This window comes from Garra rufa, chromosome 17, assembly GCF_049309525.1.
Source record: "Garra rufa chromosome 17, GarRuf1.0, whole genome shotgun sequence".
Taxonomy (NCBI): Eukaryota; Metazoa; Chordata; class Actinopteri; order Cypriniformes; family Cyprinidae; genus Garra; species Garra rufa.
In genome coordinates this window covers 31,126,507-31,143,102 of record NC_133377.1, presented here as the reverse complement: position 1 = coordinate 31,143,102, position 16,596 = coordinate 31,126,507, and the positions used below count along the sequence as shown (strand labels likewise).

At 36.9% G+C, this 16,596-nt stretch overlaps 1 protein-coding gene across 1 annotated transcript in view; it reads right to left on the bottom strand.

Annotated features, from left to right (window-relative positions):
- LOC141289894 (death-associated protein kinase 2) overlaps positions 1–13,364 on the bottom strand; it is a 23,728-nt gene extending 10,364 nt beyond the window's left edge. The window contains exons 1-6 of the mRNA XM_073822093.1: positions 13,238–13,364; positions 5,695–5,857; positions 5,372–5,593; positions 4,950–5,088; positions 4,324–4,453; positions 726–774 (exon numbers count right to left, since the gene is read on the bottom strand). Coding sequence (XP_073678194.1) covers positions 726–774; positions 4,324–4,453; positions 4,950–5,088; positions 5,372–5,593; positions 5,695–5,756 — 602 coding nt within the window. The 5' untranslated portion in view covers positions 5,757–5,857; positions 13,238–13,364. The remainder of the gene's footprint in view (positions 1–725; positions 775–4,323; positions 4,454–4,949; positions 5,089–5,371; positions 5,594–5,694; positions 5,858–13,237) is intronic.
- Positions 13,365–16,596: the final 3,232 nt, after the last annotated feature.

The following is a 16,596-nucleotide window of genomic DNA, read 5'->3' as shown; positions in this document are numbered from 1 at the left end:
TGATTTTTCTTTTATGCCAAAAATCATTAAGAAATTAAGTAAAGTTCATGTTCCATGAAGATTTTTTGTAAAATTCCTACTGTAAACATATCAAAATGTAATTTTTGATTTGTAATATGCATTGTTAAGAACCTAATTTGGACAACTTTAAAGGTGATTTTTGCATCCTCAGATTCCAGATTTCAAATAGATGTATCTCAGTCAAATATTGTCCTATCCTAACAAACCATACATCAATAGAAAGCTTATTTATTGAGCTTTCATATGATGTATACATCTCAGTTTTGTCAAATTTAACCTTATGACTGGTTTTGTGGTCCAGGGTCACATATATATATATTTATATATATACACACACACATGTATGTACCAGATGGGCTTCAAGAATGAATGAAATGTAAACCGAACAAGTGTTATGCTAACATTATGCTAACAAGACATGAGTCACTGTCTTTGATGCAGCCGAAGATAGCTGCTGCGTTTTGTCAAAATAGTTTGCCTTCTGACATTGTTTCGCACATGCCATCCTTATTCAGTTGCATATTGTGAAGTACAAATACATTTACACGCTGAGACACATGCACACACTTTAACAAGCACCTGGGGATGCCGGAGGAAGACGAATCAAGTCTGAGCATGCCTGCAAACTCCCTTATGCACTTTAACACTATATTTCCATGTATGCATGAGTGTCTGTGTTGCTAATTTAACCAGGTAAGACTTACCACATATCAGCTGCTGTACCGAGAGGCTCATAGTTGATAATCTCAGGGGCTGAAACAGATGGAAAAAAACAAAAGCTTAAAGTCAGAAAAGAAATAGACTCTCCAACTCTTTGTTTGCTCTCATAAAACCAGCATTTTTTCCGTTTCACCAACATCCTGCATTAATCAAACATTTCAAAAACTTTTGGCTGGGGATATTTGAGTCAAAGTGACAAAATTACACCATTATGTGCATTCGTTGAGACCAGCAGCACATGTTCACGTCCTCACATGAACCACAGCAGATTGTGCTCTGTTCCCCACTGAGTTTCATACAAACAAAGCCTCACTTTAATTTGATACAAACTCAGCAGGATTGTTTGTAGTTGTTGTTGGTGGTGGTTTAAAGCAGCTGACTAACAGAGAATTACACAAAGAATCAGTTTAACCAAAAAGAAAAACACACAAATGCTTTCATAACTTATTCATCCTCATGACTTCTGGGCACAAAAGGTTTGGAACAATATAAGGGTGAGTAAATGATGAGAAAATTGTATTTTATTGGTTAACTATCCCTTTAAAGTGGACAAACCTGCTCATCTATCAAATGAAAATGTGTTTAATTATTGAGGATTTCGGCAGCTAAAACAGGTTCAGCCATACGCAGGGCTGACTCAGAAACTGGAGAGTTACTGAAATCCCAATTCAGGCTATCACCATATGTCCTTAGAAAAACACTCAACCTCTAGTTGTTCACAAAGGACGTCCTTATGATAAGTAAAGTGCTAGTCACTTTGAACAAAGGGGTCTGGTTAATATCAAGTAGCATACTACTTCTGCCTAGTCTCTTGTAGAAATGATACTTGCTTTGTCCAGTACATTCACAGTTTTCTATGGACATTTACTTTTAATTTTGTTTGCATTTCAGTATTAAAACATATCCCAATTGGTACTAGTTGTAAAAAATAATATCGGTCTCTAGTCTAGTGAAGTACACATTTTCAGGCCACACAAACAAAATATGTGCATCTGCATTCTGTCAAGGTCAGTATTTTAAAGAGCACCGATAAGTGTATCAGGCCAAGCAGATAGTCTGTGTGTGTCACATTTCAGTACGTTTCCTTTGGGTTAAAGGAATTGATGAGCTGTTAAATGACTCAAGGACATTTTCTGCGGTACATCAGCAGTGACATCACATATGTGAGCTCACAATAGTTATTTCTGTTCCTGTCCACTCAATTTTCAGCTGAACTTACACAGCTCTGCCATTTCATCTGAAGTTAGTCTCCATGGAGACGGCTAGAAATAAAAATTGAGCATATTGCTAAAAGCAGGAACATAACACATTCAAAAACAGAAGCAGGTGTAGTTTCAAACACACACTTGAGCGGATGTAAACTCAACATGCGCACACACTTGTTAAAAATATTTTACACAGGTATGCAAATGCAGGCACTATTATTATCAGTAAGTAAATATAAAAGCACACACTCATCTGTTGACACATTTATTGAAGGTAACTCTATCGCGCTCTTGAGTACGGAGGTTTGTTTCCACCACATATGAACATTCAAAGATTAGTTCACTTCCAGACTAGGAAAATTCTGGTAATTTACTCACCCTCATATCTTTCTTTCTTTAGTTGAAAAGAAAGGTTTTTAAGGAAAACATTCCAGGATTTTTCTCCATATAGTGGCTTTAAATGGGTTGAAGGTCCGAATAAATCAACTTCAAATGGCTCTACACAATCCCAGTCGTGGAAAAAGAGTATTATCTAGCAAAACGATAATTTCCTAAAAAATTACAATTTACATACTTTTTAACCAATGTCTTGTCTTGCACTATTTCGGTTCAAAAAGGTAGGATAGGGCAAAAATCTCGTTTCTCACCCAACTTCAAAATCATCAAAATTGTAGTTTTATCTTTTTTTTTGTAAAGGGCATTGGACTTTCTTTGCACTTTCACTTTGTAAACACTAGGGCTGCCTTTGACTAAAGATTTTTCTGGTCAACTAGTAGCCCTTCATTTTAAGCATGTGTCGTACATTTATTAATAAACCATATAAATCATAATAATACGATTTTAGCACTCCAGCGCACGCATAAAGCTTGCCACAGTGCACCAGCAGATATAATGATCATGAATGTCTCACGGAAAAACAGCAAGGAGACTGCATTAAAGCTTTAATCATTTATTGATAAACTAGCACTTTCTTTGTTTTCGGTTTAAGAGATTAAGGCGGTGACACTGACTCGTCATCTCCGCAGTACTGGATGCGCCTGTATGCATGTTTCATACAGATTACATAATCTGATAATATTTGTTTTCCATTTATATTGGTTCATTCAAAATAGACACTTCACTCTCTATAGATATATTTTTCATGTCTGTAAGGCAAGTATACATGGAGTTTCGAAGTTTCACGCTCAAGCTCAGAGACCGAGATGACAGAAAGTGCATACTGTTTGCTTGAATTATTTTACAAAAGGACAATGTTTTGTTGTTAATGTGAGTGCACACAAATAAATGTTGAGAATTAGACTCAAAAGATGTATTACTTTCATTTGTATTACCAAAAATTACAGAGTATTTTACGAGCAAGTGACCACACCGGCACCTCCATCTGTCATGCAGTAAGCGCGCTACTGTTCAGCTTCCATACTACACACATACACTTGAATAGCGCACATTTTTCTAGGTTAACATTAGATTGAGCCGCCAAGTAAAGTTGCTACTACATACATACTACATAATTTTTTTTTGCGACTAAACGAATTTTGGTCGGCCAAGCCTCTTCTCGTCGACTGATGTTTAGTCGACTATTAGGGGGCAACCCTAGTAAACACTTTGTCTGTACTTTTGCCTATGCCATGCATGCATGATTACATAATGCGAGGGGTCGCACTAGTGCAAGAAAAGCATTTGTGGTTAAAAAGTTTATAAATGTTTTTTTTAACTGCTTCGCTGAATAAGACCCTTATTCCTCGGCTGGGATTGTGTAGATCCCTTTGAAGCTGCATTTAAACAATTTGGACCTCCAACCTGCTGATTCTCATTGAAGTCCACTATATGGAGAAAATTCCTGGAATGTCTTGGATAACATAAGGGTGAGTAAATTATCAGTACATTTTTATTTTTTCAACTAAACCTTAAAGTATACAATACCATCAGGTTTGATAAGATTTGATATTTTTAAATAAATTATTACTTTTATTCAGTAAGAATGTATTAAATTGATTAAAACGTTTCTTGGGCAGCAAATAACATACAAAATTTCTCTGAAGCATCATGTGACACTAAAGATGATTAGTGTCAATTCAGCTTTGCCGTCACAGGAATAAGTTACATTTTAAAATATATTTAAATAGAAAATGGTTACTTTAAATTGAAATAATATTTCGCAATAATACAGTTTTACTGTATTTTGGAACAAATGTAGTCTTAGTTGAGAATAAAAAACTTTTTATCTTCTTGAATTTCGACCTCAGTGGTGGTGTGTATCTCATGCTTGTGGTTTTGGACATGCATTCAGGTCTGTATTTGCATATCTGCATAGGTTTATGGCCTTTAAATGAACACATTTACTTGAACTCAAAACCACACAGACTGAACCACTCACCAATATACTGTGGGGTTCCACCTAAACTCTTATACTCTTCTCCTTGAATGAAGCGATGAGCCATGCCGAAATCAATGATCTTGATGTCTGGATTGGGAGCGTGTTTGTCCGACAGCATGATATTTTCCGGCTAAAAAACAAGAAGATAAGCACGTCTTTTGCCTTATACACAACAAAACTTTATTGATGTTTATTGTAAATGATATGTTTATAGGTTGTACATGGTTTAAACGTAAGTATTGAAATGAATCTAACTTCTTGTTTTATACGCAGGTTTTTAGGTCAGTAAAATGCTGGTTTCTTCCAGAAGCTCAGTAAGGTTTGAGAAGATATTTAAATATATAATCTATGTGAACACAGTCAAAATATTTGTCTTTTTATCTCAGTAAATATTGTTGTGTTCGAAGTGTCAAATTCATTTTGGTCAGAGGTGACAGTTTGGGTGAGAAAGGTATATAGTCTATTTCCTCATTACCCTGTTGAAATCTTTATAGGAAGTGACATGTTCGCTACACTGAGTTAAAATTAACTTTCGACGGTCATTTGAAACTGTTCATGCGGTGGATTGTTTCACTTTTCTGACTTATTTAGATGGAGGCTTGCATAAAGATGGACTTCCTTCCTACCTTCAGGTCAAAATGGCCAACGTTTTTCTGGTGCATGTAGCTGACACCTTCCAGAATCTGCTTCATGAACTCAATGGCTTCTGTCTCTGTGAGGTTTTCTTTCTCAGCGATGAAATCAAAGAGCTCACCACCCTTTATGCTATATGAAAAAAAGATAAGATCGACAAGAAAGAACAATGAACCATAGATCAGAGAACAAAGAAAAAATCTTATCTTAATCTTTCATTAAATATGCAGCTGTAAATAAACTTATGCTGATTTTGTAGAGTATTTTGCATTACTGCAATGTGAATTTGGAAGTAAAATGTGCTAAATTTACATGAAAAAAAGCTAAGACTCCAATAATCATCCCTCCTATATTGAACACTCCCTTAATTCTAGTTTGTTTCCTCCATATTTTTTCAAAACAAACACATACTCACAGCTCAATGATGAGGACCACCTCTGCCCTGCTTTCAAAAACATCTTTGAGAGCCATGATGTTTTGATGCTGAAGGCTCTGTAGGATCTCCACCTCCCTCTCCACACTCTTCCTCTCCAGGCCCAGCCTGCTTCCTGCACCTTTCTTCAGCTTCAGGAACTTCCCAGCCCACAGGGCGCCATTGGCCCTTTCCCGCACCTCCCGCACTTGCCCGAAGTGACCACTAGGATGACGACAGAGAATGAACGAAGATAAGAGTTAGTATAGCAACTAGGTTGTTATTCAACTATGTAAGTTCCAAAAAAGGATTTACAATTTCTTTACCTTCCCAAAACATTTCCAATCTCATAAAGGTCTTCAACATTATCCAGCTTGAAGACAGCCATGCTGCTGTCTCTCTCTTCAGTGTCCTTTGTCTGTCAATGTCCGAAGGAAAGCTATGGACTACTGTATAGTGCTCATACTGGGGTTAGCATTAGGTCCACACCTAAAAAAACACAGGATGGTAGGGCAGTAAGTGGTCTACTTCTGTTGAACAAAACATGGAGAAAACTTTTCTTTCAGCTTCTAACTACACTTGCACAATCATTTGGCATTAAGTAAGCATTTCATGACTCAAAAGCTGCTCTGACAGCACAACCAAACTAGCTGGGAACAGAAAAGGAGAGATATCTGGAAACCATTTACGAGTCCCCAAAGGGAAAACATCTGGAATCCAAATCCATCTGATATGCCAAAAGTACATACATGAGAAAGAATGTCGCACTAAATGCTCTAGCAATTTGAACAGAAGTAAACAAGGCGGTCCTTTAAACTTCAGCCAAGTATGAACATACCATTAGGTCACAATGTACAATACAGAGCATGAACACAGTGTGAGAGACTAGCCTAGTCCTCAGTGACCCTTCTAGGATTATATTAATGCATTCTTAAATAATGAGCCCATTCCCCCACACTGAGTTGTGGTGTAATTAGTTTTCAATGGCTAGCACAGTTTGTCATCAGAGGAGGAAGAAATGAGAAAATGAATGAAGAGGAGTTGGGAGGATAAAGATTGTTTATGAAGTGGCGAGGCAAACAAGGTCTTGTGTTGGCATAGCTATCTGTCTGCCTGTCCACCCATATCATCTATCATTTATCCATTTTAGAGGAGAAAATGTGAGTTATAAATCTGAAATGGTGTGATACTGGAGGGGGATTATTTCACATCGCATTGGAATCAATGTAAATAATAAAAATGTGCTGTGAATCCGAAAAATATGGCACAAAGAGCAACTGCAAATGGCAGTTTGTCTGATTTGAATACAAGCTGGACAAATCTGTTGTGACTGCAGGTGAGCAAACACTAATTCAAACACAAAAGTCCACATGTAGACTCTTTCTCACAGACTGCTGAGAACAGCATCCCTATTATTATTTCTTATATCTTAATAAACAAACTCTAGATCTGAAGAAGCAGACTTCACATTTGACAGCCACCCAGATCACACTAGCAACAACCCTAGAAATGCCTTGCAACCATATAGCAAAGCCCTGGCAACAACATTCAAGAAAACCCTAACAATGGCCTAGAAACCACACACAACAACCTGGCAACCACGTAGCAATGTCCCAGAGCCACAGAGAAAGAGAGTTGCGACACGCTTTGATCTCGCCGCCGCGCGGTCATGTGGTTCGTGGAGCGCCCAATAGTTCCAAACAACTCCGCGCTGTCAATGTGTTTGAATGGGTTTAAGTAGGATAGACAGCAGTTTTAATATATTTGCAGCAATTTCGAGTAATTATTAACAGATAATGTGCATTGATTGTGTATTGATAACTTCTCTGAATACGCTTTACAATCGCATTTTATTCTGAGCAGTGATAAAGAGACATAATTAATATGTTCTCATACTTTTTGGCAGTCAAATGTGACCAAACACCTTAAGTGTAACTTTTATTCAATTAAATAATTGTTATATATAGTTCAGTTCTATTTAGTTAATATTTTGAGGAGTTTTTTTTTTTTTGTACTAAATAATATGTGCAATAATGATCCTGACGATTTAAAAGATAACATTTTTAAATATAGTATTTATTTTACAGTTAGTGTGATATTTAAGGTAAAATACATTTGAATGTGTATTTGGACATGATCAAACACTCTCTTTTTTATATGTTTTGATATAACGATTTAATGTTAAATAAGTAAAAAAGTAATTTATTTCTGTTATTTTATGATATTCAAATATACAACATAACTGAATATTATAAAAGGCAAGCAAAAATAGCATTTGACATAATAGAAATAGATGAAAATAGTGTTTAAAAAAACACAAGGCAACAAATTGCATTCAGCATACATTTTTTTATCGTATTTCTTGAATGCAGTCTTTACTGAAACTCATTCAATATCCTACAGTGAGAGAAAGATTGCAAAAAGACTAAAAACGTAAAAATATGACAATTAGTATCTGGTTATGGTGTATCTGGTATGTTTCTCACGTTATCTAACTGCATTTACAGTATAACTGTTTATTTTTTAACAATAAACATTAACTACAACACGCTTTATAAAATACCAATACTGGCCAGTCAACTGATGCGTTAAAATGTAAAAAAAAATGCAGTAATTTCTTCAATTTACCGGCGACAGTGCTTGAGAAGAGCTGAAATGAATGGGCTTCTATGGAGGAGCCATTGGTTGTTTGGAACTATTGGCCGCTCCATGACACGCTTTACTTCCGCATTCCTCAGTTCCTATGGAAGCCTATGGGAGTGTCGCAACTCTGTTTCTCTATGGCTCTGCAATGTCCTAGCAACAACCAAGAATCCCCTAGGAATCACTTTTAAAAACCCTAGCTACAAAGCAAAACACTTGTCACAAGCGCGGTCTTTGTGGCTCCCTCTATCCCGCGCCAGCGGGAACCTTCACCTGAATATTGACTACATTACCCACAATCCCGTGCCTGGGAACGCTCATTTCCAGTTCCGGGTCACCCGGGTCACTTCCTTCATGGCGGCCATAAGAGCGTGCCACGCCAGCTCATTCACTGCGAAGTTTTGTCGGTTATGTACCCAATCCTGAGCGTTATTCATTGGACTGTCTTACTGCTGCCAACCGGACTGGATATACTGTGTGTGAACCTTTTCTGCCTGCCCTTTATCGACCCACGCTTTCCCTACGGACTACTGTTGTTGATCTCAGCCTGCCTCGACCCCATTGCATGGACTCTGACTACTCTTCTGGATTTTCCTTCACCACACCAGTTTGCCGTTGTTGACCTAAGCCTGTTTGATTTGTCTTTTGATAATAAACTGTTGCATATGGATCCAATGTCTCTCGATTCTTCTGCTGCCGCGTCACAACACTATAGCAACCATATAGCAATATCTTAACAATGAACACCCTAGCAACCGACCAGAGTATCCTAACAACCATATAGAAATGTAATAGTAATTCCCTAGCAACCATCCATATTTTAGCAACCATATAGCAATGCCCATGCAACAAACATAAAAACATTAACAATGCCATACCAACCACCCAGAATACCCTAGCAAACATTTAGAGGACCCTAGTAATGATAAATTAATTCCAGACAATAAATGAAACCCCCTAGCAATGCCATAGCAACCACCTAGAACACCCTATAGCAATGTCCTAGCAATGCCTTTGCAACCATATAATGTAATGTCCTTGCAAATACATAGGAAACCTAGCTACAATATATCCCTAGCAACCTGATAGTATTACCCTAGCAACAACATAAACACCTTAGAAACCACCCAGAACACTCTGGCAACCACCTAGCAATGCTCAAGCATGGAACAATCTAGCCAACATCTTGAAATGCCCTAGCAACCACCCAGAAAATGCCTAAGCAACCACACAGATCATTCTAACAACCACCTAGCAATGCCCTAGAAACCAGAACACCCTAGCAGCCACCTATCAATGCCCTAGCAACCATCTATCAATGCCCAAGCATCCAGAATATCCTAGCAACCACCAAGCAATGTCATAGGAACCACCTAGCAGTGCCCTAGCAACCAGAACACCCTAGCAACCACCTAGCAGTGCGCTAGCAACCAGAACACCCTTGCAAACATCTACCAAAGCCATAGCAACCACAACATCCTAGCAACCACCCAACAAAGCAAAAGCAACCATAACATCCTAGCAACCACCTAGCAATGCCCAAGCATCCAGAATATCCTAGCAACTACCCAGCAATGTCCTAGGAACCACCTAGCAGTGCCCTAGCAACCAGAACACCTTAACAACCATCCAGCAATATTCAAGCAATCAGAACATCCTAGCAACCACCCAGCAATATCCTAGCAACCAACTAGCAATGCCCTTGCAAGTAAAACACCTTAGCCACCACCCAGTAATATTCAAGCAACCAGAAAATCTTAGCAACCACCTAGCAATACCCTAGCAACCAGAAGACCTTAGCAACCACCTAGCAATATTGAAGCAAGCAGAAAATCTTTACCCTGGAAATCCAGAGGTCTCGCGAGAGCACAATTTGAATTGTCTCTGCAAGACACTCTGGCATCGAGCAATGATGCAGGTTACTGCATTTCGTAAGCAGTTGTGGGAACCAATCAAATCGGTGTATCTGATGTAGGCGGGACAGAGGCGAGCTAAACTGATGACGACAGCGCTGCAACGTCCGAATCATGTAGTAAACTTTGAAAGAGATCTACAGATGAAAACCAGTTGTTTGAAACGGCTTTGGCCGCTACAATGAATGAGTTAGACTTGGCTTTTCATATAAAAGAGGAACAGAAAACCGAAAACTCGAATCGTTCCTTTGCAAGAAGGACGTTTATGCTGTTTTGCCGACTGGATATGGCAAGAGTTTAATCTATCAGTTCACAAGTTCACGCTTACATATAATTTGCCGGAGAATAGTAGTGCATGTTTGGCGTGCTGTCCGGTGAAGGGCTCCGAGGTCGGGAGTGGCCCGAACCCAGAGTACCCCCCCAATAGGAGTAGTGAGAACTCGGAGTGATGAGATGGGGTGGTGGAGGGTTACTGATAAACCATCGAGTGAATTGAGGTGAGTCAGCTGTATTTAAACCTATGGCGCTGATTGACTTGAGTGGGCTCCTCTTGTGATGTTTACGCTTAGTATCTGACGCGCTTCTCCCGAACTTTGTTAATGAAACATCATTGAGCTCTGCTGGTAGCTAAGCGTGTATTGTTGTGATTGGTCGTGGCGCTATCCAATTGTGTGCAGTGAGAGTTTCAAATGCATGCTTGGTGCCGCCCCTCGAGTTAGGCAGTTTTCATTGCTCGATCCCAGACCCTTAATCTTAATAGATTAGGGTCTGGATTTTTCCAGGCTAGAAAATCTTAGCAGCCACCCAGCAATGTCCAAACAACCAGAACATCCTAGAAATAGCAATGGCAACAATCTAGACCTTCCTAGCAATACCCTAGCAACCACCCAGAATACCCTAGCAACCATATAATCACACTAGCAATCTAGCAAGCAGCTGCCTAGCATTGTGGCTGTTAGTCTGACACAGAAACAAACCAAACACATTTTCTTTGGTAGTAAAAGTAGTAAAAGTCTGTGTAAAGCAATATTATGTGTGTTCTGAGTTTGTCACACCACAGATAAATGTGTTATCAACCACCCAGCCAAATTTGAATGATTTCAAATAATAATGAAGGCAAGCAAATAAACTAAGTTATTAAAATTTTGAAAAAATAAGCAGTATTCTCTGAATTGCCTTTACAGACTTTGAAGTACTTCAAGTTCAATGAATTACCATTGTGTATGAAATGTGCTATATAAATAAACTTGCCTTGCCTTGCCTTCAAGTGTTTGATCAAAGTCTAACAGAGTCTGCAAAAGCCAATCAGAGCTCAGTGCTTAGAAGCCAAAAGAGCAAAAAACAAAAAACAAAAAAAAAAACAAGGGAGTTTCTTACATAAAAAAAAGTTATTTTACATAACACAGATACAATCAAACATTTGTATCTGGAAGACACACGGCACACACACATGCAATCACAACACACATCTTGTGTTCTTGAATCCATCTGCAGTGCTCTGTGATGATAAAGACAACAGCACATGTCAAAGTAAAGTTTACAGAGCATACCGGACATTCAAATTATTTCGAGTACAAGTTAATTGCATTGTTTGAAGTGTACATCAACTGAGGAACAGAGATGGAAAGGCTACATCGATCAACAGTCCTTTTCCAAAATATCACCCCACCCATCTCACTTCAGCTTCCTACAGTAACATACCAGGAAAAAAGCCAAAGAGCAGAACAATAGCCATCATTGCAAAACAAAAAACTCCCCTTTTGCTTCATTGGAGCAACTCTCACTCAGCTGTGTCACATTACACATTCATATCCAGTACAACTATGCTCGACAGCCTGTTTAGTTGTCATTTTTGCATCATGACTGCATTTTGCAATATTTTAGCTGAAAAGCTACAAACACTATATAAGGATAGAGCTTATCTTCTATCACCCTTTGTTAGCTACTTTATTTTGTAAACTCAGCTGAGTCAAATGTGTGACTGTGCCTGCGGGTTAAAGTGAGTGAATTTTGAAATTTGAGCGCGAGCTTGCTTTCATTCCCTTCTAGACAAGATCAAAGAAAGAACTTAAAGAGCAATTCCAAAACCTGGAAACATGCCTGCTGAATGTAAGATCAGATCTCCAATCAAAAAACGCCCAAAATAAGGAACACATCCTTGATTAGGATCAAAGTCCCAGAGCGAGAATGGAAAGAAAATCATGTGAATAAAGGAAAAAAAAAATCTGAAAATAGACAAGACCAAAATAATTAGCACATAAATAAAAATATAAAATAATAATAAAAGGCACTATTTTTTCTACCACACATTTAACCTAATATTTAAATCTAATATATATATATATATATATATATATATATATATATATATATATATATATATATACAAATTCTACTTAATATAACTTTTAATTTACCCACAATATTACTGGATTAACTAGGCTGAGTAATGATAAAATACAGTTTTGTCTTGAATAAAACCAGTTAATTCGATTATTTATCAAATGAATCACATTAGGTTACCTGACAACTTATTTTACAATGTGAGCAGAAAATTTCACATGTAGCCTAATCAGTAACGCCTTTCCAATGGCGCTTTCGGCTGTAAACCAAATATGGCCAAAAAAATCTTGAATTTCTTGTTTTTTTTTTCGAACAACCCTAAATCCAGAAGACAAATCAGGTCTAACTGTTTGCCCTCAGGGCCTGGGAGGTTTGCTGACCAGGTGATAACCACGTAATAACTACTTAATAAAACAATCAGTGTTACTTGGTTATTTTATTTTAAACAACATAAAGTCAGTGGCTGTTGAAACTCGCACAGGGTTTTTACACTGAACCAGTATTGACCAATCTTGAAAGCGAATGTGAATGAAAAAGTCAATGTTTAAACTGGCAGTTTTTGCGTTTGGTTCCGTTTTGCCTTGGTCTGCCGATAGAAAATCCCACATGCAATAAAACGAAATCACATAATAATTTAATAAACATAACCAGATCGAACTGTCGACTCTGTGCAGAACACGACCCAAAACCTGCGTGTGGAAACTTGCTCGTGTCTCCTTCTCGCGCGTCGTGTCTATTTAATATTCCACTGCGAGTGTTTCTGAGCTTCGCACCTAGGAAGCCACAAAGTGTCACGACCACGATGCAACGATTAAATTAATGTCCATTTCCTTGTATTAGTAACTTCTATCATGCACTGCGACATTTGTTCACGTTTTATTTTCTCTTATATCCCTGCCTTTATATAGAATAGCCTATTCCATGTCAAATCCCCTGTAACCTGAAGATTCGGTTGAATTATGGGACGTACCTGGCATAGATCCGTCATGAAGTCGCGTCGTGTCTTTTGACAGACGGTATTTCCTCCAGAGCTCTGTTTGCTGCGGACGCGCTAGTACTAAAATGAGGAAACGCTCATGTTGACCATGTCAGTGCAGTGCCCGCATGTGGCAAGCTATTTTAACACTACTCCTCTACACTAACTGTTTTTACTAACTTCTTAAAATTTCTAGTAAGCAACCCATCCTACGAATCCTGCTAAAACAACTACATATTCCAGTAGTGATTAGTATATAATCCATTCATATGTGGAACTCCGATACCAACTAATTACATGTATACGTGTATTTCAAATTCGCCATTCCCAGAATTCCCTGTGTTACATTTCATGTATTTTTTTTGTTGAAGTAACCATGCTTCTTAGTTTTTTCTTACCAGTTTTGTTTATTAGGGTTGTATGTTACATCTAATGTTGTTAAATGAATGTTTATAGCATTATTTGTGAACTTGGACAACAAAAAGGTACATTTTTTCGAAATTAAGATTTACACATAATCTGAAAGCTGAATAAATAAGCTTTCCATTCTTGTATGGTTTGAATATGACAATATTTGATCCGAGATACAACTATTTGAAAATCTGGAATCTGAGGGAGCAAAACGTCAAAATACTGAGAAAATCGCTTTTAAAGTTGTCCAAATGAAGTTCTTAGTAATGCATATTACTAATCAAAAATTAAGTTTTGATATATTTACGGTAGGAAATTTACAAAATATCTTCATGAAACATGATCTTTACTTAATATCTTAATGATTTTTGGAAAAGAAAAATCGATAATTTTGCCCCATACAATGTATTTTTGGCTATTGCTACAAATATACCTGTGCTACTTAAGACTGGTTTTGTGGTCCAGGGTCAAAGTTCAGTATAATGTGTGTTACCATGATGGTGTTTGTGTGAAGTACATTGTGCAACTAATTTTATTAATATTTCCTTGTTCAGCTTGCGGAAAAGCTGTTTGTGATGAGCCTGCTTTTGGTGGTTATCAGTGTATTACTATTTGAGAACTTCAATAGATTGGTATATTAACATTTTATCAGTTGAAATGTTTTTAATGTAAAGTTGAATCCATAAAACCTAATATGTTGCTACCGTATTTTTTATGGTAAAATTACAATGTAGGCTACTGTATTCAATAAGTAGTAAAGGTTGAATAAATGATAGTAACTATTTGAAGAGTTACAAGTAACTAAATAAAACATTTTAGTAATTAATACTAGTACAACTGGAACAGGTATCAGAAATTGAAATGCATAGGGTTACTAGTTACAAGAGAATAGTTGAAATATGAACTACAGACACCCATGGAATTTACAAACAAATAGTATCGACTAGTAAAACTGGAATAGTTACTTATCACCACTGAAATAATAGCCATCAGTCTGAAGGTCTGGCTATGCAAGACTACTAAAATAGTGACTAGCAGATAAATAAGGATTAGCTTCTTACAAAAAGATACAAGTGAAACTGGAAATGTAAATCAATTTTTTCTACAAAAAATATTTACTTTAAATTTTCACTTACAAACGAGTACTACCATCTAATAAATTGGTATTAGTACATTTCAATACATTAATTGCCACTGGATTAATTTGAGGTATTTAAAAATAAATTTGTAGTAACATACAACAGAGTTTTAAGCACTTAATGTTAAAACTGCTTGCCACAACACACCTCATGAAAAACTGGGGTGGATGTCTCATAGGTAACTCTCTCCCTGCAGCTCAAACCTATGGAATTTACGGTTGAGAGATTGAAGCTAAAATGACGAATTTCTGCAGCAGAAACAAAGACTCATTTGTGCAATCAAACAAGAGTAACAAGACGGACAATGTGGCCGGAATATTGCAGAAAAGAACTGGAGTGGACTCAGCTCTGATCTAATGGCTGGACAGCTGTTCTTATTTAACAAACACATTTGGAAACAGACGCTTTGAATCAGATTAAAAGAAAGTGGAACGCACAGAAAGAGAGAACAATGTCCATGACAATCAGGTTAAATAAAACCGTTGTATAGAATTTGTTATGCGTGATTTATTGTTAGTGGCTATTGTCGAGTGCAACGACTGACAGGTAATTTTCATTCCTGGCTCGTGTCAAGTTTCATTCTCAATTTTAATGTACTTACGCCACCTAGCGGAGGAGTCCTGTAGTTGTCAGTTAGTATTTTTTAGAAATAAAATAAAATAATAAAATAAAATGGCCACACAAGTAAAACATGTTGTTAAATGAGAATTCATTAGGTAATTATTTTTAACTAAATTTTGAGTTCACAAAAATTACATAATAATAATATAACATGGGCCTAAATGAAATACAGAAAAGTGGGAAAGAAAAGACAAGGAAAAAATCTCATTATGTACCCCAATATAAAGTAAAGTGGCTTTTCTGTCAAACTTAATGTAAAGCTTGTGGGTACTGGGCAGAGTATTCATTTGTACACCTCTTTTGTCATCTCTTTCTATTTTCTTCACCTCTTCTTGTTCATTGTGGTTGTACTTTCTCATCCTGTGTGGTGAGCAAGTCATGTGACGCAACTGCCTCTTCCCCCTCTCAAACACGCCCTTGCTCTCTCTCTCTCTCACCCTAACAACAAACTCACTGTGTTTAAACAAACAAAGATATATATAAAAAAAAGCACATGCACATATATATTAGATAAATAGATACAGATTTACATGATTACAATTTGTGTTGAAGAGGGAAACATTCTGGACACAGTTCAACAATTCTAAAAAAAAAAAAAAACAATCAAACTGTAGTGACAAGATAATATGATTAAAAAGTTAATAATTTTAAGAGGACCTCCACTTTTAGATATAAATTTTGTTAATGCAAAATTATGTTAATGCATTTTTTTAAAGCTTTAGTTTAATAGAATTTGCTAATTATTTAGTTGTTTAAATGTTTTTAAAAATCCATAACTTGTGGCACTCTGTAAAACAATTTTTTTTTAACGATTCACAAAGATTATTGGAGTGTGTTTTCAAAGAAAATGCTATTTCAGTTTATCTACTTTATAATCGCACATTCAAGGTGTTACTTTCTGTTTCTTTGCAATTGTTTGTGAAATCTACTTGCCATTTGTGATGCATTTTGATTTCTACACTATTTTTTTCGCAGTGCACGGCAAATTAAAAAAAAAATGCTATTTGTCAGGTTGTTTATTTAAGCTTAATGCAGCAGTTGAATATTTCACACGAAGCTTAAACCTGAAATCTGCATACAATCACTAACAGTTCACTACCACTTTTTTGCCCGTGACCTTTTCCGCTCTCTTTCTCTCTCACTCACACAAGCACTTAAACAGGATGAGGCAGAAACACTCAA